The sequence below is a fragment of the Lethenteron reissneri genome, chromosome 32, assembly GCF_015708825.2.
Source record: "Lethenteron reissneri isolate LAM-NWPU_2019-01 chromosome 32, ASM1570882v1, whole genome shotgun sequence".
In the NCBI taxonomy this organism is placed as follows: domain Eukaryota; kingdom Metazoa; phylum Chordata; class Hyperoartia; order Petromyzontiformes; family Petromyzontidae; genus Lethenteron; species Lethenteron reissneri.
In genome coordinates this window covers 9,983,672-10,007,019 of record NC_083810.1, presented here as the reverse complement: position 1 = coordinate 10,007,019, position 23,348 = coordinate 9,983,672, and the positions used below count along the sequence as shown (strand labels likewise).

General features: G+C 48.7%; 1 protein-coding gene across 1 annotated transcript in view; it reads right to left on the bottom strand.

Moving 5' to 3' along the window:
- Positions 1-6,296: 6,296 nt before the first annotated feature.
- The window catches only part of GALNTL6 (polypeptide N-acetylgalactosaminyltransferase like 6), a 224,759-nt gene continuing 207,707 nt past the window's right edge, over positions 6,297-23,348 (bottom strand). Inside the window, exons 9-12 of the mRNA XM_061563948.1 lie at positions 17,823-18,044; positions 14,298-14,414; positions 12,565-12,714; positions 6,297-11,820 (exon numbers count right to left, since the gene is read on the bottom strand). Coding sequence (XP_061419932.1) covers positions 11,662-11,820; positions 12,565-12,714; positions 14,298-14,414; positions 17,823-18,044 — 648 coding nt within the window. The 3' untranslated portion in view covers positions 6,297-11,661. The remainder of the gene's footprint in view (positions 11,821-12,564; positions 12,715-14,297; positions 14,415-17,822; positions 18,045-23,348) is intronic.

The window sequence follows — 23,348 nt, the reverse complement described above, 5'->3', positions numbered from 1 at the left end:
CGAGGCACGCAACACATCTGGAAGAGGTTTCTTTTTTAGAAAATAAAATCCTCACGGCAAAAAAAAGAGTGGCCTCTAACGCTAATGTGAAGTGTATGGGAAAATATCAATCGTTCAATTAGCTCCGTTGCCAAAGCAGCCAGTGCCAGTGGATGTATAAAGTGCCCTTTCAAAAGCCAAGGACAGGGCTTTCATTTTCCGACCACGTGCAGCTTTCATAACGAGGCATACTTTTCTCTAATTACGTGTGATTGGTAGGTAAGGGAAGGTGGCACTTGGAGGAGTGAGTAGCTGTGGTCTAGAGTTTTGACCAATTTTGGAGATGCATAAGTCCAGGTCTTTGCTGGACGAGGGTCAATTAAATTGTCCTATCAGGAGTGGAATTTCTTGGTTGGCCCAGATACAAAGATGTTGTCTGGTTTGTTCATGCTATCACTTTTCTATTTCCTAAACACAAGGAAGGAATACAAAAGCAATGTTCTTTATTCATACAGGAAAGCCTCACTGATTCTCAAGGATACTGCATTGGGATGTTTGGCCAGTACTATTAATAAGTGTTTGCTATGTGCGAGGACGTGCATGCAAAGTTCCACACATATATATTCAATTCACAGACAGACCCAGTTCAATCAGTCCACATGTCGAATGAACCCTGTCACCTAAACAAAACTTTTTATTTATATTTGACCAGGTATGGCCCGTTGAGCTATATAGAACGTTTTCAGAAGCGACCTGGCCACAAGTTATAGCTCAACAAAGTGGCTTATCATGTGAACATTTATAGCAGTCAAATACTCGAAATGCATGTTGATTATAAATGTACTGTAGAAAAATCCACACGACCACGGGGAGAGAGGATATGAAAACTCCAAATATACAGGCATCAGGGTCGGAATCGAACCCACAATTGAACCCACGACCTCCTGTATACGAGGCGAGGCAGTTAACATCTCGCAGAACCCCCTCACAGCCCCGTACCTATAACACCTGGTATGCGCTGATGGATACTCTCTATAGCATGATGGAAGTTGGAGTGGCTGGAGAAAAAAAATATCATGCATTGTAATCTTGAATAAAAACGTATATAGGGCCTATGGTGATTGCTTCGGACACATCACCTTCAGCAGGATTTCCAGCATCCAACAGTGGATCGAGATTGGCTAATATTGAGTGTAGTTAATGTATAGACTCGCTTGAGTTATAATATTCCAGTTTGGTGAAAAACCAAATCGATTGTCATATTTATCTCATTTGACAACTTGTCGAGTGGTGGAGAGCTACAGTTTTACAAATATACCATTCAGTACCTACACTAACCCAAACTAATGAATAATTGTAATAACATGACCTATGGCTTTCTATACAAGTGTATTTTTTCTTATAGCTCCAACACATTCATATTTGCACACTTTTCTTAAGTTTCACGAATTGACCTTACATGAATGTCTGCTGCCTGGGATGATAAACTTATGCAGCCGTTTACAAACCTGGAGCGGTAGCAGCTGCCCGCAGCGCCACCCAGCGGCAGTGTCATGAATGTGCAAAGGAAATTGCCAATTTCCACACGAAAAACAAATAAAACCAGCCAGTTTATTTTTATACCGCTCGTTGGAGCAAGTGCTGGTCACGAGCACATATTAAAGCCTGCGTGACACACACGTGGGTGGATGTGGTCAGAACCATACCCAGCCGCCTTCGTCCGCCCAATGCTGATGCTCATTCAAAGACAAAGATCCCCCATGTCGCCTGAACATACTGTTGGGGCAAGTTCTGTTAGCGAGCACCTATGAAGGCCGGCATGGCACACGAAGGGGTGGGTGGCTAACACCACGGACGGCCGCCTTCGTCTCCCTAGGTGACGATGTTTAGACATTGCATGAGGTACTCGTTTTAGGCTGAGTCGACCTAGGTTAGGTCCAGGACCGGTTCAGATCATCGTCACCGGTGTTCACCGTGATCGGGAATCGAACTAGGGTTACCTGGTTCGTAGAACAGCGTGCTAACCACTACACGACCGCTCCCCACACAATTGCACACACTCCACTCCCACGGTCACACACCTCGCCGTGATATGTTGAAACCTGTTGCACTGCAATACTAATCGCTATTGCAATCCAATCGGCAACTGCAATTAACGCGTGCCTCGCCGTATTAAAGAGGGCGTAAATTATATGCCTGGGATGGCTTAGACAGGGTGGCTCGTGACCTCGAGGAAACAAGTTCAACTCCAAGTCAAGGTCACATCGCTGTATTAAAGAAATGTACTTTAAAAAACAAATCATAGTTGCTGAGCACAGGGTCCAAGCGGCCAGTAACAAACAGCACTATCGAAGGTGTAATCGTGTTCTTCACTAATTTTCAGAGGGGGCCACTTTCGCCGATACGGCATCATCGGTGTGAGGGCCGCCACACATTTGAAACATTTGAAATCATTGGAGGGCTTGATAGCAACACGATGATGATGGGGGTAGTTTTCACATTTGTGTATTTTTGGGGGCCGCACTAAAGGCCACCAGGGGCCGCCAGTGGCCCGCGGGCCTTAAAATGAAGAACCACCGCTGTAATGGGTAAGAGTTCATACGTCTGTCGAATTGAAGCAATGTTCTAAGAATCGTGAGATGAGGGACGGGCGCAGGAGGGCATTCCAGAGTCGAGAGCAGTGAGATGAAATAATCAGAACCAGTGGAATGGAAGTCCATGGAAACAGTAGCCACGAGCGAGGAGCCATAGAGGAGTGACAAGGAGGCGACCGTTAACCTCGGAGGAAACTACAGAAAAGTGTTTTCCATTGGAGCCGGGCGGTGGTGGCTCGCCCAGGAGAATGCGGGACAGAAAACAAAATGTTAGTTTAACACGCAGGCTTTCGCGACCAATATTATTCATAATAAAGTTTTTGGGTTAGATCGCGTTATTTATAAATGTGTCGTAACCCTCCACCACCCGACAAGGCCAATCAGCAAAAAAAGTGTCACGTTGACAAACGACAAATAGTTCACTACTTTAGCCCACCGGTGTGTTGAGTAAATCCACAACAATAAAAAAAACTGTAAATGTTGTGGATTCACTCTTCAACACACCGGTGGGCTAAAGTAGTGAACTATTTGTCTTTTGTCAACGTGACACTTTTTTGCTGATTGGCCGTTTCGGGTGGTGGAGGGTTACGACACATTCATAAATAACGCCATCTAACCCAAAAACGTTTATTATGAAAGAAAATGTGGACTCCGCCTGTTCTGTCCGTGTGGGATAGAGTTACTTCCTCCACAGCCCCCCCCCCCCCCCCAGGGCCGGATAAAGGCACGGGGGGCTTTGGGAGCTGCAGCCCAGGGGCCTCCGCTAGCTGGAGGGCCTCCAGAGATGAAGTGAAAAGTTATTTCATTTGTGAATGCCGAATTTTATTTGTTGTTAGCCTTGTAAAAATAAATTAAAATTTTCTTTAACGTTGTTTTCCTTTTGAAAATATTACTGGTGGCCTCGCTGTACCTGTAGCCCAGGGGCCTACAAAATCTTACTCCGGCCCTGCGCCCCCCACGTATATATCTCTCTTCGGCTGTCCATCGCGAACGATGATGACTGCGGAGAACAGCTCTTGAAGTGGCATTCTCCTGGTGGGATGAGAGCCCAGTCCTTGAGCGGAAGCATCGGCCGCACTGTGGACAAGAGCTGCTTGCGCGACTGCTCGATGGGATTTGTGTCGTGCCGTTTGCTGGTGTTGATGCTGATAGGTTTAGGTTTATTTATGATATATTATATATCGAGGACCGCAGAGCTTGAGCCATTGTTGATGCCGGCTCATCACGCGGCTGCCTTCCTGCTTGCCTGTGGTACTATGCGCGACACAAGCTGAAACTAGTGTTACGAACTGGAGTCTGGCATAGGAATGTGGGATTTTGACATCAGCTCAAGACCAATAATATAAATGAGCACCAACCAAATGCCAACACATAGCTTGGGGATACTGGCACATTGTGCCCTCCGCCTGGCGTGCAGATTTGAACTAAGGACTTGGCTGAGATTCAGCTGAAGTTTGCAAATTAATCAGAACGGTTCTGGCCAAGCCAGTAAATTTACTGGAGTGCTTTTTCTGTTGCAGTTCTCTCGTGTAATTAAGTGCTCCCCCTCGCTCGCTCGCTCGCTCGCTCGCGCGCTCTTTCTCTCTCTTCAATTACCTGTGTATACACCTGCTTTGTGAATTCATTGGCAAACATGGATAAATGACTCAAGAGTTTGCCAACTCTTGCTCTAGACTCTCATCCACCGCTAGCTCCGGGTACCACCCCCAGATTGTGATTCACGTTTGGATTATATATATTACATTGTGATGGTAGTGGTGTCTCGTGCCGGCAGGGATCATATCTAATGCATCACACAACAATCTTCGCAAATTTTTTTAACAATGACCTGTAAACTCCCAATTCAATGCATGCATCCTGAGTTTGAGTCAACGTTCATCGATGAATGGGTGCAATGTTACAATCTTAGTCTTACATCAGTTCGTGCGACGTTAAAATTAGATTACAGTTATCTGGGGGTTACTTGGAAAATCCACTCGTCCTGCGTTGTGTGAGACACGAGGTATATACATCTTACCGTGGCCGATACTAATAATGGTGTGGCAGCAAAAGATACAGCTTTAGGGTACAGTTAAATTGGGCTAGGACCAGGACAGGTACCTGGCGACCAACTCACCCTGCATGTTCTCTGAAGCTAAGTTCTTGAAAGTTAAGCAGAGTTCAGCCTGCTTAGTACTTGGGTGGGAGACTTCCTGGGCATATTTGTGTGGTGAGCTTGGCCCGTGTGATGCCCAGCAGATGGCAATAGAGCAATGGGGTGAATCAATCTGTGAAGAGCCGCGTCACCCCCTCTCTTGTGGGTTTTCTGCAGATACTGAGATTTCCTCCCATGTTCCAAACAGTGTATTATGAAATTTGGTCAAATATCCCAATGCAGGGCCCTCTGACAAAACAGGGATCCAGAACTCTGCGAGGATGAAGGGAATTATATTAAACTTTGTAGATTTGTCACTCGTGTTATTATCCACGGCGTGGAATTGGGATTGAACCCAGAATGTCTGAATAGTGGAGAGTTCACGAACCACGGTGCCACTGCTTCTCACACAATTCCGCAAACACAAAGACCACCCCTCCCCCCCATATAGTCATCAACAGACTGTTGGGACAGGTGCTGTTAGCGAGCACCCATGAAGGCCGGAACGGCACGAGAGGATGGTGTGGCTCGAACCATGCCCGGCTGCCTTTGTCTCCCCAGCGCTTGTCTACACACCAGGTTCACATTGAAGGCTGAGTCAACCTAGGAGACGCCTAGGACCAGTATAGCAACTCGTTACTGTTATTGGTCCCCACAAGGACAACAACAACAACCGCCATTCGCCACTAAGTGGCGGTGACGTCACCACGATGCTTGTGCCAGGCCAAGTGCACCTTGAGGCCACGTGAAGTGTCGAACGCCCGCTGGCAGGAGGTCACGGGGCAGACCCAGGTGCCACGGGTCGACTGACCGAGATGACTGGCTGATGCACCACCTGTGCCCCCTACTGTACCAACTTGCTGTGCTTTAGCCACCCGGCGCTCCGCTCGTTGTTGTGAGCGTCGCTCCTCCGCCCTCCGTTGTTGTTGGAGGGCGACTGCCTCCAACTGCCCAGTAGCGTCCTTCACGAGCCTCCTCCACTGACATACACACAGACACACGCACTCGTGAATGACGGTGGTCTAAATCATGGGCGGCTATGGACGTGGCAAACAAAAGCATAATTCACTATCCGACGGTGGAAGTACCGAGATTCTCTCTTCTGCAATGACCGTGAACACAACACGGCAGATGCTCGTACACGTTCCATAAATGGAAGATCAAGGAATCGCCCAACTGCGACTGTGGAGAAGTCGAAACCACCAAGCACATCACCGATGAATGCTCCATCCATGCACATCCTGGCAGTATCGCTGAAATCCACACTGCGTCAACCACATCATTGGACTGGATGAGGAACCTTTGCATTCATTTATGACGATCATTAAGAAAAAATAAAAAGCTGTTGCTTTTCACAATACCATACGAAAGACGAAGAATGACGGGATCGCAAGTTTTGTTGGAAAAAAAAGAAATCTTTGAACCTTTATTAAAATCAAGTTGATCAATTCCGCACCCATCCCTACCGATAAAATAAAACATCAAGTGTTTTGTGAAATACCAAGAAAGGAGCCACCATATGAACCTTGCATGTAAACTAAAATTAAGTTACTCCCATTTATAAAACATCAGAATGTTACCCCTTTTCAATCCCTCTAAAATCATGTTTGAAACGTTAATGTGTTTTGATTATGAAAAAAAACCCAGTGGAGGACAGAGCACAACATCGTCGAATGTACAATGGTTGTTGTTGCTGCCAATCGACACACACGGCCAGCCCCATGGGACATTATTTTAGATTCATTGAAGTAATAACTGTCCGACGCACGCCATGCACGACGCCACGCCGTCACGGCGCACACTTCCCGCAGCTTCGGCTCAGGTTGCCGATTGCAACCACTTCTCTCTTTATATATAAAAAAAAGTCATCAGGAAACAAATGTGTTTTTTTTGGGGGGCACTCGCCTTCCCACCGTAGTTAAGGCTGCTTCCAAATGCTGACGGGGGGAACCGTCGCCAAACACATAATTTTCCACTTGCGGTGGGTTTCCAGTTGCGCGGTGTTGTTTGGTATTGCTGGCGGCAGGCAGCCTGAGCTTACAATTCAGTCGGTGCTCGGAGCAGTTTCTGAGAATTTATGCGAAGCCAAATAGCGAGCGCACTAACGAAGGTAAATTAACAGCAAAAACGAGGACAAAAATAGGTACGGGCCGACACTCGTTGTTTCATGTCGAACATAACAGCCACTCGATCTTGGAGTCTGCCGGCAAGTGGGTGACGGGAGCTTTAAACTGTCGCCTATTGGTTATTGCCGCCTCTACATTCCTGTAGCAGAGACATAAATAAGAATCCCTCGTAAGAACACTCTAATAACAAGCGCTACATCCGAGTTTCTATTCGGCATCTCAAACGTGGTGGGGTTTTTATTGTGACACCTGAAAAGCAATTGCTAAAGATGCGTAAAATAAAAAAGCAACTCCCTTGCCAGGACTTTTCCCTCCCCCAAAGTGAGCCCAGGTGTGATGCCAGATGTGCAATAGATGGACGCGCAAACCACCAGGCACACCGGCCGGAGACAGCATGAATGAATGAATGAATCATTGATGCTTATTCATTCCAGCTAAAAGGTTTTCACCGTTTCAGCCGAATCCTGCTGTGGCCGGGTGCCTCAAATATCAGAGTGCTGATTCGGCACCACTGTGATCCTTGATACGAATCCAGTGGGCCCCGGTCCACGAAGGACTGCACAAAAAAACCCATAACATTGAATTTGGTCTGCTTGGTTTTTTCGGTAAAGTCACGTAGAAGGGAAGTAATAAAATAATAAAAATAAAACATAATAAAATAATTCTCACGAATATGTTTATTATTTTATTACTTCCCTTCTACGTGACTTTACCGAAAAAACCAAGAAGATGAATCCCTGCAGTCACGAAAGCTTTAAATCGAAATTGAATTTGGTCCTGCAGCTAATTAGGCAAAATTCCAGTCGAGAAATTCAAACGTTCAGTTTGTCATGTCATGTCACGGGCAATTCCTCCCCATTGCAGAGCGAGGTGGGACAGTGCTGCTCCCTGGTGTGGATTAGAGGGCACTTGAAGAGATTTCAGAAGCAGTTCTCTGATATTTTCTTCTGCGGACCCGTTCTATAACGGAGAGGCGCGCTATTCTGCGACAGTTCTGAATAGGTTCTTAATTTCGTGACCATGAGAAAAGATTGGAGAAAAAGACACAAAAAAACGATTTATAACAATTTACCCATTTTTCCCAGACACCCGAAATCATGGCCCTGCAAGTGATTTGCCGCTGCAATGCAGACCCGCCAATTTGTGTCGGGGCAATTTTATTCAGTGCTTTGAAGTGGAGAAGTGCAGGAGGCTCCATAAACATTTCGCGCAAGTGTGTTCAAGAGGCTGCAAGCAAGCTGGCATTCACCACCGCAGTGATCACTTAGCAAGCAAGCTCTGTGTCCGCGCGCTTTTTGAGGCTAGGTCTGCCGCGATATGATTTGTTCGTGATATCCGATAGGCTATTCCCATTTCAAGATAAGTCCATTAGCGAAATATCAGTTTAATCGTAGCCTCGTAATTTGCGTTTCACATTCTCGTCATATGGTTTGTTGTGCTTTGATGTACTTTAAAGTGCAAGACCAGTGCTGAAAAGATATCCCACTGCAGTTATCTCAACGTGTCTAATCACTGCACCTTTACAATGGACGGTGGTCAAAGGTCGTCAGAAAATGATGACGTCTTATAATCGCCATTCTGCCGACTAACTCCATCAAATTATTTAATGAGTAATAGCTTTGTTTTTACTTTAACTACGACCGTCAACTTTTTAAACTATCGTTATTTGAGAAATATTTGGACAGGAAATGGGGAAAAAAGTACGCGAATAACGAGACGCAGTTATCGTCCCGTGACGATGTTTTTTTTTTTTGCAAATGGTACAGCTACGACATATCGTGGGTCGCACGATATATCGTCGGGACCCCGTGTTGCGGCAGCCCGATTTGAGAGGCAATGATGAAAGTTTCGCGAGCGGACACTGTACACAAGAGGGCGAATAGAAGAAGAAAAAAAACAACCAACCCCCAAAAAAAAAACACACACTGGGTGACATTACAAAATCAAACGATTTAGGAAATCTGGCATTATCGTATGTACACACGTGTATGTATATACAGTATTCATATGTACACGCGTACAATAGAAAACTTGTTTTATTTTGCAGCTACACTGTAAGTCATGTTTTTTTTAAATCACAGGATTGTAGGCATGTGGCGATTCGTCAGAGTGAAGCCGCTGTTTCCTAAGTCGTTTCTGCTGCCCGATGTGCTTTCTGGGTTGTAGTTCGGCGTGATGTCCGACGGTTCGCTCCCCGTGCCAAGAGCTTTCCGGCTCCCGGGAATACGCCGAAGATCCGTGAAGTCCAACCGCAAAAACCCCAAAACACACAAACCCTTGAGCAGCGGTGTAGGTTGTGCATCTGCCCATTCACGTGAGTCCAGGAGAGAGTCCATAGAGCCGTCGAGTCTACATGCAACCGCGAGGAAAACCAAAACTATTCTTCATGGAGCTGTTACAGGAAAGGCGCTGCGTCAATATCGTACACGAGGCCAAATAACCTCACCGCTACACTGCATGACAAACATCATCAGACATTCGCCATCAACTGCTGGTTGAACGCATTTGTATTATTATTACGAAACTAAATTGTAAAGTTACGTTTTAAGACAGTGATATCTGTCGGCAGGTTAAAGGGTGTGGTGTGATTCCGACGAATTGAATCGCGATCATGAATCATGAACATTTTGCAAATATCTGGAAGGTTAGATTTGCTCCATCTCTACCAGAGTATTGAGATCACCGTCCTCGCAACTGTCACTTGAAAAAACTGTAAATTTTTATTTTGTTTTGGGCCACAACAATAAACACAGGCCATTGTACGTTCAGTAAGATCAGCAGTGAATCAAGAGTGGGGCAGAGAGGAGGGGGGGGCAATGTCATTACATTTTTAACATTCTATACCAATAAGCCATTATTGCACCAAACATGAAAAAGTGCCACAAATTGGGCGAAACTATAATTTACCCCACAAGGTTGAAACTCAAATAAAACAAACAAACCGGCGTTCGTTTGTTTGTTAATTTGTCTCGATTTGCATTCAGAAAGAAAGAAGAACCTGAAAAAAAAGCAAAAATACCCCCGAAATTGACCGAGCGAAGTCTGCTCACGGTCAAACTTGAGCGACAATTTTTTCGACCGACGTTCTGCTGCAAACACATCTCCACACCTCATCGCCGAATGACAATGGTATTACGACGACAGACAACCCGTTGGAAGTAGCATTTTTCCTTCGTGTTGGATCAACACGCAGGACCGCGTCTTCCCGTCGGAAAAACCCCGCAACTTTTACAAAGCTGCGACGTGCGTCGAACAATCGCACCCCTCGTTCCGTCCGTCTCTCAGTAGCGTGACCCCCCCGCACCCCCCTGCACGACGCTTCTGTAGGTTGTTCATCGTTTCTGCCGATCAAGAGATTTAAAACTGCCAGATGTTCTACATAGCAAAAGCTAAAATAAATATCTACGGGACTATTTTCTTTTTGCCGGTATCAAAATTATGAAAAAAAAGAAGTGGGGCTTTATCCTCCCCAGCAAAAATACAGCTGTTCAGATGTTCAAATACCAAATAGAGCATGTTTGTTTGCATATTTTACCACAAGCGTGTGTGGTGAATGCAGACCTGATGCCTTGCATTGTGTGCCTATTTGGTGTTTGAACAGATTAACACCTCCTGTAATTATTTCCGGAAAAGGGTAAAGCCTATTCTTTATTGCCAAAGTGTGATGGAGAATGAAGTTCCTGAGTGAAACGATTTGCTTGATGTGCTAGTTTCCTGCAGTGACAGACACAAGCCAGGACTCTGCACACTTTTTGATTTATGCCACCAAAAATGTACGCACACATGCACACGCGCGCACGCACGCCCGCAACGCACGGACGCACACTTTTGGACGTGCCAGCCCGAACTGCCCCACAGGCATCAACACAAGAGCGGACTCGTCGTGAATACAAATCCTTCGCACTTCAACGGTGGTCGTCTTGAGCCTCGCCAGATCTTCACCCACTCAGAGAGGCCACTCCTCCTGACGTTTAGTTTGCTCCGTCCGTCCGTTTCCACGAGATTTTTTTTTTTTACAATTCTGCAGCGCGGCATTCGAACGGGGTGGGCTGTGTTCCAGCGTGCGCGTGTGTGCGCGTGCATGGCGCGTGTGTGTGCCTGAGCGCTCTTGTCCATATGTTCGTGTATGAATGTGTCTTTGTGTGTGCCCATGTCTTTGTGTGTGCAAGTGCGCGAGTGGCTGGTAGGGCCAACACCATGTATATCCATCTGCCTTCACCGGCACTAATGTTGACCACACTGCGCCAGGTACACATTTTAGGCTGAGTTGACCTTAGGGAAGTCCACAATCGGTCAGATTCAGTTACAGAATTGCCACACATGTTGTGCATCATGGCGAACAATCAAACCTGGGTCGCTGTGATCGTTAGCACGTGAATTATGTTACAACCCGAACTCTATTTCACTTCCCTCACAAATAAGCGGTCACTCGCAGCACTTTCCCCAAAAGTCTATAAGGCTAAACAGAGAGTTCTTTGTGTGTGCGTGCGTGCGTGTGCGCGTGCGTGCTTGTTGCATGCACGTGTGCTCGCACGTTCGAAAAAAAAGCACGCGGTCGTCAGAACGGCCCGTTCGGACGTACAGGCGCCCAGAGATGCGCGCGGGGGGGGGGGGGGGAAGGGGTGGGGGAGAGGGGAGGGAGGTAAGGGGATGGGGAGAGACGGCGCTCAATGCCACGGGCGAGCGCACGCAGCGCCGCTGAAGTCCGTGCGGCTGCCCCCCCCCCCTCTCCCACTCTTCCGTCAGCGCTCCACTCTCGAGTCAGGAAAGGAGCGAGACACTTGTGCGGGCTTGGCGGGGGGGGAACGGACGGGCGGTAGAAGGGGTGCTAGCTGCTGTTGAACTTGGCCAGGACGGTGGCGTTGACGTTCTCGAAGAGCCACCGCTGCGTGAGCGAGTCTCCGTCGCACGTGTTCATGAAGATCTTCTTCTCCGCCTGGTGGAAGTCCACGCAGCTGTTGCTGACCGGATGATAGAGGGTTTTGTCCTGGAGGGCAGCGCGCGGGTTTTTGCGAGCGAGCGAGCGAGCAGAGGGAAGGGGAGGCAGCGGAAGGAGAGAGACGGTTGAGATGCAGACGTAATGTGCTCACGGGGCAGACCCGCGATTTAAGCGCGGGTCTGGGGGCCCCGTTAAAATGCCGAGTTTTATTAGCGCTTACACGAGACATTTGGAACGCGTCGTGATCTCACGGGGGGTTGGAAATTGCCACTCGTTCGTTTTTATGCCATTGTAAAACGACAGCGCCGTGGCCGGTAGAAAAATTAGTCGGTCTCAGGAGGGTCCTGCCGGATTGGGACGTTTGGCCAATATCCGTTGGTGAGCATTTGGCTCGAAAGTGCGAAGGGAACGGAGTGCCCGGAGATAAGCAATGCAAACGAGGGGGTGACACGCAACACTGCCATTCTCCTGGCCACACCGTAGCTCCACAACTACAACACTGTGTAAGTCCTGGGAGGTGTTACCGAAGCAGTAACCAGGCTCTACCCTGCTCAAGTGGGGGAGAGGGATGGTTGGGGGGGGGGACGGACAAATGTTTGCTGGCTGGAAAAAAAATTCCAATATTCACCAAATATTTGTTCGTGGGGAGGGGGGGGGGGGGGGCGAGCAAATATTTTCGACAAAAAATATTTGAGGGAGAACCAACATTCGTTTCCACCGTTTCCGTGCCGTGGGTGCGAGCGGATGGCAGTCGCCGGCGGGCTAGCGGGTTATAGCGTGTGGGCGGCTCACGGGGCGGTATCGCCACAGCTGGTTCCCCTTCATGCCGTGGCAGTCGTAGAGCGTGACCGGGCCCGAGTGCGACACCGCGTCCAGGCAGAACTTGCGCGTGTGCAGCGGGTCGCCCGGGCGGACGTCCTCCCTCCAGCCGAACGTGAACACCTGTGGGGGACGCAAAGAGCGGCCCACGGGCAGCGGGGGAGAAGAGAGGGGGGGGGGGGAGACGGCGGAGGCGGCACGCGACCGGCGATAATAAATACAACTTTGGATGCAAATGCACGGACGAGCGGTAGCCGCGACGATGAAATGTATGCCACGCATTCCGCGTGATTTGTTTTTTGGGAAACCGGGCGGTTGAGCATGAAGGACGCCTTGTCACCGGTGTGTAAATTTACCAAGAATTGGGTGGGAGGCAGTGGCACTAAATCTTAATCTGAAAATGTCCGCTCTTGTTGTTATCAAACGGTTGGCATTTAAGTGTGAGGCTCTCCAGGAAACGGGCGTTCCGGCCGATGGAACTTCCCTCGAGTTGGCTGAGATTTAAAGACCTCTACCACAAACGTTCGGTGCTTTGAAAACTTTTCTCGTGTTTTGGTGTACTCGCGGTGTTTTATTTTCTTTCCAGTTATTTTTAAATCCTTTATATTAAGTTTACTTGCTTGCTTGCGTGCTTGCTTGCTTACGACCGTGCAAACATTTCGGTCGTTTTTTAACCCACTTCCCGTGATCCAATCGAGCTGACATTTTGCACACAGACTCGTTGTGCGAGACAATTAATGTTCGTGAAAATTTTTTTCCAAAATTTTACACTGTTTAGGGAAAACAAATTAAATATTTAATTACCAATTGTTTAATACTGCAGACAATCATCTGACCCATAGGTGGCAGCCATCTCAAGCCAGAGGACGAGAGGACTCTAGCCGCCACGCATATAAAGGATTTAGAGTGAAAAACTTTGTTTGCTTGCTGCCAGTTAGGCTGCCATGGGCCTCTAATATCAACTGGATATAATGTTAAACTGGATTTGACACAGAGGCATTAGGTCTCTGTGTGTTTATGTTGTGTGCCTCTCTCTGTGTTGCCTCTCTCTGCTTGTGTGTCTGTCTGTGTGTCTCTGTGTTTTGTCTCTCTCTCTCAAATTTAGTTCTACCTGATGACGGTTTCTTGTGTTGCAATCGAAACGTCGTACTTTATTATTTAATTTAATTTCTTGTGACTTTACCGAAAGAACCAGAGAGTGTGTATAATGTCTTACGCATTCCACTCAAGTTGATGCATGACCTTGCCATTCAGAAACTTGACCGTGTACAGTTGTTTGTGGTTTGTTTTAGTAATGTTTCTTATGCTGTAACCAGGTTACTATGGTGCCCCCATTTAAAATTAGCATGTATCATCCAATGGGTTTTACCTGTACCTACATAATCTAAACTCCTGGTTATGTTATTGGATGTCTAAACATGTGCGAAACAAATAATAATAATAATAATGAATTTTGTGGATGACATTCAAAGATTTGAATTTATTGAAAACATTTATATTTGTTGTATGTACGATGAACTTATTTCACACCGTATGTAGCCAACCGTGCTAATCGGTGCAAAAAAAAAACTTTTGCCAACATATCCTGTACACGCCGAGGTAAGGAGTTAGAATTAATTGAAGGAAGGAACAATAATGGCTGCGCCCGGTTTTGCACCTGGCTCGTAGGAGGTCGGTCCCACGGTGTCCGGGCGACGTTCCCTTACCTGCTCGTGCGACCAGGTGCGCTCCGAGCCGTCCTTCACACACGTGTCAAGACGCAGCTCCGTGCCAGTCCCCCCGTGCTTTCCGTCGATGCACAGGTTGGCTGCCGAGTTCCTGATCTGCACCGGACAAATCGATGGGCAGTAGACGTCAGTGCACGTGGAGGGACGTCCTGACAAGCACAGCCTGCTGTGTTCATCCACTGCTGGATGAGGGCTTTCCCTCTATGCCGTGCAGCTTGATGGAGATTATTCGACCATAGTTTTAATTTCCCTGTCCAAGGGCAAGTCCATGGCTCAAGCTCCATCTGTACCATTCAATGCCACTCCCACACGTACGTGTAAGCAACATGAGTGGGGGAAGATTTACCTCCTCGCATTTACTCCCGGGAAAGAACAGATGAACCAAAATGAGATTGCACCCGAATGTGCGCAGGTGTGCTGTCTGCAAATTGCAGGTTTGAGGTCAATTTGGAGTCAGCTTTAAGCTTGTTAGGACTCTCTTTGCGTCAGACTGAAGGGTACGGAGCTGCTTAGCATAATGACGCGGTTTGAGGGAGAATCTCGTGGAAATATACAAAATTGGAAAAGCTTCCTTAATGGGCCTGAGAAGCGCCACCTAATGAAAACTAGGCCTTAACCTTTACACTGTTGCACTCGAAGCAGGAGCACAGAGGAATTCATGGTAATTTCATGAAGGGGGGTTTTTTTTTTTACCCCCTTGCTTAGTTGCGCTTTCAATTTAATTTATCTCTGTCAGGTTGCCAGTGTCAACCGCTACTCCTAGGGATATTTTTTTCAAAACACCACTTGTAATACAATTATATAATAAAAAGAAAGCAACCCCTTTTGTACCGAAACGTTATCCCCATCGCGTACTCTTAGCTCCATGCAACATGCAAGGTGCCTTAAGGGGTTAATTGCAACGTTTTGGTCACTTCTGTGGCGAACCGAAACCTTCCTTGGAATTACGCTGCGTCCGATCTAATTTTTTCCAAACTAATGTTCCAGTGCAGGGCGTGGGAGGGGTCATGTTTGTATTTGTAGCGTACATATATATCCTCCCGCGTGCACGTGCACACGATAGAGCCCACGCTGAATTGTGCTCGCCTAGTTAATTTGGTATTCCGTCTGCGATCCACTCATTGACACACGCAGTCAAAGAGCAACGTGAACTTATTAAGGCCAGCGCAATCATAATAATCGTCATTAATATGCTGCACGAATGTTACAAAAAGCAGGTTTGTAAAATGTATCAATTACCAAAAAAAATTAAACCCATTTATGAGGATGGCAGAAGGGCAGTTTTCCACCGAGATTTGTAAAAAATTTTTTTTTGCCAATTTGCCACAATTGTACGCGAAAAAAACTAGATCTGGAAAAAAAGTGGAGTGTTCCCCAACGCGTAATTTGGGCTTGTAATCATCAAGCTTTCATGAATACGTATTTACAAACTGAGTTGGAAGGGTGGCGCGGTGATTTGCGCACTGCGCTGTAAACTCGACGACCCAAATTTTTGATTCCCATCCACGTCTAACATCACCGCCGGGTGATATATTTTAACCGACCATGATCCCTCACTCTTCTTGACAAAACCCGTTCTAACCAGTGTGGTGAATTATGGTCCATCAATCGCCACTACTGGACATCTGTGAAAAAGAGCTTAATAGCTCATTGGATTCCTCCAGTATAAATACATATTCTGATTCTAATTCTGACAATGGGGGAGGCCTGCATTCAACAGTCACTTGGCAAAGGCCTTCAAATTACTATCATTACCATTCTAATGTCGCTTATTTGTTTATAAACACATTGTATAAATGTTGTAGACATACCATCTACCCGAGAGGCAGTCAAAGAATGTCAAGGATGATCGTTCTTTTGTAAGCTCACGCTGCCCGAATGTCAGCTTTATTTCAGAAGTCGCTCTGTGTCTATGTACAGATCGTGGGGTGCCACGGTGGCGAGATGTTAACTACCTCGCCTGCTACGCAGGAGGTCGTGGTTTCGAACCCTACCCTGACGCCTGCTGTATATTTTGAGTTTGCGTGTCTCTCTCTCTCCCCTTGGTCACGTGGATCTTTCTCCGGGTCCTCCGGTTTTTCCGTCCACATTTAGAAACGTGCGCTCAGAGTATTTGGCTACTGCTCTAAATGTCCACATGATAAGCCACCTCGTTCAACGATCATTTGTGGGCAGGTCTCTTCTGAAAAAAAATCTACATAGCTCAGTGGGCCTCACCTGGCGACATATAAATAGTTTAGTTTTCGTTTAGTTTCACTCCACCTCACATTCGCTCGGCTCACTACACCGGACGATCCCACGCGGAGGGACTAAGTGAACTGTCCACCGATGGCTTGAGGCCGCTTGCGACTCGTTGGTGAAGAGTCCCCCCCCCCCCCCCCCCCCCCCGTGGAAACTGTGGGACTCATTGGTGCTGCCCTGGCTGCCCTGGCTGCCCCGGCTGCCCCGAGGGCTCGTTGTTGCTGCTCGGCCCCGGTCGCTTCATCCCGGGTTGGGTCATGGTGCTCCCTTTTCCTCCTCTCTTCCGTGTTTCACCGTCCTGCCGCACCACAGCCCCCTTCTCCCCCCCCACCCACCCACCCAATTTGTTTTATGTTGTGGAGCATCCTGAAGTGCTATTGCATTGAGATGCTGTATAAATAAAAATGTGTTCAGGCAACTGACAGCGAGGTGACGCTTCTACGACCTGCCACTATTGCCCCGCTGGCTATTGCCGCTGGCTATTTGCCATGGCGAGCCGGTAGCAAACGTGCTACGCTGGCCTCGCAAAGACATCTGAATCTGGCTCCGGTTCAAAAGCAGGGCCGGAGGCGGTGGGGATAATGAAGCATTCATGTCAGTGTGACGCCGGTGTGACGCCGGTGTGATGTCGGCAGCACGACTCGGCACGGCTTCACTCCGATATTAGGAAGCCACTGGAGCTAAGCGCTTTTAACTCGAGATTGAAAACTCACCTCTTTAGAACTGCTTTAAGTGTTTAGTTTGCCTTCCTTCCCCCGCACCTCCGATTAGCGGGGTTGGCTACGTACGGTGCAAAAGAGGTTAAACGTACATAAGTACATTTACGCGGCTTTGCTCCTGCAGTGGTAAAACAACCCTGGCGCTTCTCGACCCGCAGGGCCCCCCCCCCCCCGGGCGCGGCTCATGTCGTGCGCGAGTGAGCGGGAACAAAAGAGGCGCCATTGGAACCTCATTTGCCAGTAAAAAATATGATAATTGGTCTTTTATCTGGCAACAAAACTGACACCTTTTTTTACATGGAGTCATGTTTGCATAGACCACAATACCTGCAGTCATAATGCAAACAAAAAACACAACTCTGATAATGTATGCACTGTCCTTGAAGTTGATTGGTCCACACCCAAGACAACTTTCCTTAGAGCCTAGTCTCAACACGGTGTTGGAACAGATGACGCCAAAAGTTTTGTTGCCAGATAAAAGGGTCAAAAAACAATTATCAAAAGAGGCGCCGTAAAGTGGCTCGCGTTGCGCGGACGCGGGCACCTCTCCCCAGGCGGCTGCGGGCGGCTCGACGGGCGGGTAGAAGCGGGCCAGGTCCCACGCCACCTCCTGCATGAACCACTTGAAGGAGTGGCAGTTCAGACGGCGCCGCAGCTCCTTCTGGGCGGTCAGGTCGCCGGCCGACAGGTGGCGATACTCGGGCCGCCGCTGGTACACGAACTCGGCGTATTCGTCCATCCACACCTCCGCCACGCGCTTCAGGTTCTGTCCACGTGTGGGGGGGGGGGGGGGGGGGGGGGGTTGATACATGCGCGTGCCGGTCACTGGGTGCCCCCCGCTGTGGATATCAGAAGGTAGAGGGCAGAGGTCGCAAACGGGTTTTGATTCCTTACCTGTACCCGGCCGCACCAGGGTCGCAAACGGGTACCCGTACCCTACCCGTAGCCAGCCGGGTACGGGTAGTGTATGGGTATCGGGTACCTGATTGCGACCTCTGGGATGAAGCCATGTTGCAGGCGCGGGTGGGTTGATTCTAGGAACTTGAATTGTGAGAAGAAACAAGACGTTGGGAAATGAGTGACAAACGGTTACTCACTAGTGACTCACGGCCTACCCGGACCCGGCCGCACCAGGGTCGCAAACGGGTACCGGTAGCCGAGTATCGGGTAGGGTACGGGTATCGGGTACCCGGTTGCGACCTCTGGTAGAGGGGGTAGCCCTGGCAATTTCTCGCTCTCGCGCCACTGCTGGGACAAGCGTTGCCTCCCGCTAGAGGGGGCTCTTGGGGGTATGTTGGCCGACTCTCGCACTCTGGAATGATAGCTTGGAAGAGGTGGGAGAACACCCCCTACTTTTTCCAACCACATGTGACCAGCCGATCGACTGCGATGAATCCAGTTATGCCGCTGCTTGGGGGGGAATTAAGAACGCCGGGAGATATGGATTGTTCAGTGTGCTAACTAGTACATCGGGGCCGCAGGGCACCATGGTGGTAAGATGTTAACGACCTCGCCTGGTATACAGGAGGTCGTGGGTTCGATCCCAACCCTGACGCCTGCTGTATATTTGGAGTCTGCATGTTCTCCCCATAGTCGCGTGAATTTTTCTCCGGGTCCTCCAGTTTCCCCCCCCCCCCCCCCTACATTTGGAAACATGCGTTGAGAGTATTTGTTTGATGTAAATGTCTACGTGATGATAAGCCACTTCGTTGAGCTATCATTTGTGGCCAGGTCGCTTATAAAAAAGAGCTATTGTAGCTCAGTGGGCCTTACCTGGTAAAAAAAAAAATATGTTTATAGTTTTTAAGTTGCAGGGCTGTGACGCCTTAACGCTGGAAGCACATCAATTCTTGGGGACATGTACGCAGTCGTTTTAGGATGTCTGTAGTTTATACGTTTATTCTCTGATATGTATGTACGTATGTTGCACTTCTTTCGCACCGTACATAGTCAACCGCGCAAATGGGAGGTGCGATCTGATTCGTGAGATTTTGTGAATAAAAATTACCGAAATACCGAAGGAGAGTCGGGCAAGGCGACGACGCTTTCTCCGCGGCTGTTCACGGCGACATTCAGAGATATTTTCCCAAAATGTTATTGCATAAACAAAGCGACAAGTATCGGTCAAGGGGGATGTTTGACCATACTTCACCACACGGTGGTCAGTATGGATTGGTGGGGTGGGGGGAGCCAAGACTGATTTAGATATCGCTTGCCACCGATGTTGGCTGTTGGTCGGGAATTGAGCTCGGTTCATTCAGCGCTAACCACTGCACCGCCGTTCCACTGTTCGTAATTTATACGGCTGTAAAGTCAGCCCGTAATTATTTGCCGCTGCACAATAAAATAAACGGGGGCATAATCACTGCGCTGTACATCAAAATTACATGATACAATCGTGGACACACACACACAATATACACAATATTTACTGCGCAAGACCACCAAAGCGGCACTATTTTAGTACCACGTATGTGCCGGACACGTGGGCCCACGCACACGTACACACACACACAGATATTCACTAAGGCTTTGAACATGCGGTAGATAATCCGAATAGAGACATAAAACTCCAGTTAAGTAATGCGAATAAAGACGTCCGACTCCTGTGAAGCATAATTAGCCCCAGTTGCATGTGATTATACGACGCGTAGCTTGCATGTGGTGGACCCGCGCATGTAATATTTACTGCGTGAGAGGGCCCCCAAATGGCTGCTCGTTTTCACGAACTCCCACACAACCCTTCAGGCTCCATAATTTGCAAACGGGGCCAAAGGACAAAGACAAAGGTCTGCCCGTGTAGCCTCTAACATACTTTTGGGGCAAGTGCTGTTAGCGAGGAGTGACCTATGAAGGCCGGCACTTGTGGCACACGAGTGCTGGCGGGTGGCCAGTGCCACGAACGCCCAAAAACCTTTGTCTCCCCAGTGGCGATGCTTATGCAGCACAACCAGGCACTAAATTGAGGCTGAGTCGACCTAGAGGAGGCCCAGGACCGGTACAGAAAATCGTCACTGGCATTGACCGTGAGCGGGAATCGAACCCGGGTTGCCGGGTTCGTAGTGTAGCAAACTAACCACTATGCACAAAAAGACAAAGATCACCTATATAGCCTTAACAGACTGTTGGGGCAAGTGCTGTTAGCGATCACCTATGAAGGCCAGAACGGCACGCGAGGGAGTGGGTGGCCAGCACCACGCCCAGCCGCCTTTGTCTCCCCAGTGGCGATATTTACACATCGCACCAGGTACTCATTTGAGGTTGAGTCGACCTAGGAGATGCCCAGAACCGGTTCAGATAATCGTCACTGGGTGTTAGCCGTGAGCGGCAATCAAACCCGGGTCGCCAGGTTCATAGCGCAGCGTAGCGCTAACCACTACACTACCGCTCCCCACTACACACACGTACGTACGTACGCACGTGCGCGATATCCGTGGCGTACCCTACGACAGCAACTCCAGTCCCTTGCGACCCCCCGGCCACGCTTCGCCTCTTCGTGATCACCCGCTCGTCGACATTCGCATGCAAATTTCACCCTCTGCTCAACTTGCAAAAGGCGCCCGATGGCTGGTCATCGCGGAAAACAGCGCCGGAGCGGAGCGGCGACGAGCAGAATTGGACAGACGCCGTGCGGTGCCACCAGAGGGACCTCGAGGGTCGAGCCCGAAACGTTTTTCACGACGGGAGGGAGGGGAGGGGGGTGGTGGCGGCTGCTTCGTGACGGCCACGTCGCCTGTTCTCTTGCTCGCGCGCGCCGATCGATGATCCGATGAAATATCGACGCGGTGACTTTAATTCGTCTTAAGCCGCACGCGTCATTTTACCGGGTAATGCAATGAACGAGATGGGATGACGGCGTTGGCGGCCCCGGGTAGATCGGGGGAGGCAATTAGTTTTTTGACTCTTCCGTCGCAAGGGGGCTGCTCACAATTAGGAGGCATGAAAAGCAACATCTCTTTGAGGAACGCTTGCGGACGGGAGGGAACGAAAGAAGACCGAGGGAAAGCCACACGTACGACATGACGACGCTCAAACACCAGGAGAGATGAGCGAGCGACCTCGCTCTGCAGGAGGGCGGGGGACAGACCCGTGCGTGTAACTCGAAGCTATTCTGTATTTCTTCTTAATCTTACCGGGCAAGACTCACCTGAGCCGCACAGCTCTTTTTCAGAAGCGATTCTGGCCACAAATGATAGCTCAAACGAAGCGGCTTAGGGGCCATCCATTTAGTAGGTACACAAAAATCTCTCAAAACTTGACCCCTCCCCCCTCCCTGTACGCGCGTGGACTTTTTACCCCACCTGCGTACGTTCGCTTGACCCCCCCCCCCCGAATCCTATAGAACGGCCGATATTTTATCCACGCAGAAACGATCAAGGATTAACAATATTAACGTGTTTAAGCAAACAGATAGTCCACCGCCAGACTGACTAACTAATTTGAAGGCCAATGTAGACACATTATTATCGAGGCTTCCCCCCCCCCCGTTCCCTATACGTACATTGTCAGTAGACCCCCCATACGCAAGCTACGCGTTTGGGTTAACCCCCCCCCTCCCCCCTCCATGCGTACGTACTCAATGGATGGCCCCTTATCGTGTGGATATTTATAGCAGGCAAATACTCTAAACGCAAAATGCGTGTTTCTAAATGGGGGAGGGGGAGAATTGGAGGGACCCAGAGAAAAATTCACACGACCACGGGGCAAAACCACGACCTCCTGTATACCAGGCTAGGGAGTTAACATCTCACCACTCGATTTAAAGCTTTCGTGACTGCAGGGACGTTTCGGCCACAACGCAAGCAGCCGTCCTCGAGTGGAGAGAGGACGGCTGCTTGCGTTGTGGCCGAAACGTCGTGAGAATTATTTTATTATGTTTTATTATTTTATTATTTCCATTCTACGTGACTTTACCGAAAGAACCAAGAAGATGATCTCACCACTCGTGACCCCAGCTCCAGGCTGGCAGGCCATCTTAGCACCCATCAAACCCAATTCCCCCCTCCCTCCCCCCAGCTGCAGCGTTAAAACGCCGTCCTCCCCACCGAGAGCCCTGCCAAAGCCGGACTCGACGAGAGAGAGGGCTGAGGTCGCCACGGGCAGAGCACGCGGCGGGGCAGTGGCACAACGGCTGCTGCCTGACGCGCCGGTCCACCACGCGCTCTGACAGCGGCAACTCGGCGCGCTCACGTTGTCCGACTAAACACGACAAATATACACTGGTCAACACACTTTTTCTGGCATAAGGTATTCCAACGGGTTTAAGGTAATTTTGGGGTGCTGATTCCAAATCTGGCATCAGTTTTTGTCTATCACATCAGGTTTTTGAGATATCAAATATTGCATTTTCAATAAAAACTGCAGAAGAAAAATATTAAATAAATGTGGATATCTACATAAAATGATATTATAAACACACTATCCTAAAAATACAGCGCCATATTTAACACTAAAGCAGTCACCGACTCGCAACAACTTGCAATCATAAGTGACAGAGTTAATTTCGGGTAAAATCAATGAAAATGGGGTATGCCGATAGCATAAAAATGATGTGATAGAGCAAATCTGAGATCAGATTTGGAATCAGCACCCTGAAATTAGTCTAGAACAGCTGCAAAAGTCCAGGCCAGAAAAAAATCTTTTTTTCTTTTGTTGATCAGTGTAATCCACTTAGAATGTCGTTTGTTTAAAACAGCAAGTCTATTTGTCGATTGAATACATTGATATAAATGTAATTCAATGTATTAAAATGTACTTCAGCAGCCCCCCCCCCCTCCCCGTAAGAATATGTTTTACCCGTTGCCAATGGTCTCCAACAACGCAAGGAGCCTGGCGGAGGGGAGAGAGAAGCGGAGGGGGAAGCGCTACACGACGCCAAAGGCTCGGCAGAGAGAGAGAGGACGCTAGACGATGGTGATGATGGTGACGATGGGATGTTGTTCCGCGGACGTGTGCAAGCAGGCGTCCACCACCGCAATACGAATTCGGCGCGGGATCCGACTCCTCAACGCGGCACGAGCCAGCTCGGTGGCTGCACGGCCGCTCGGGGAGTGCTGTCTTTGCCGTGAGC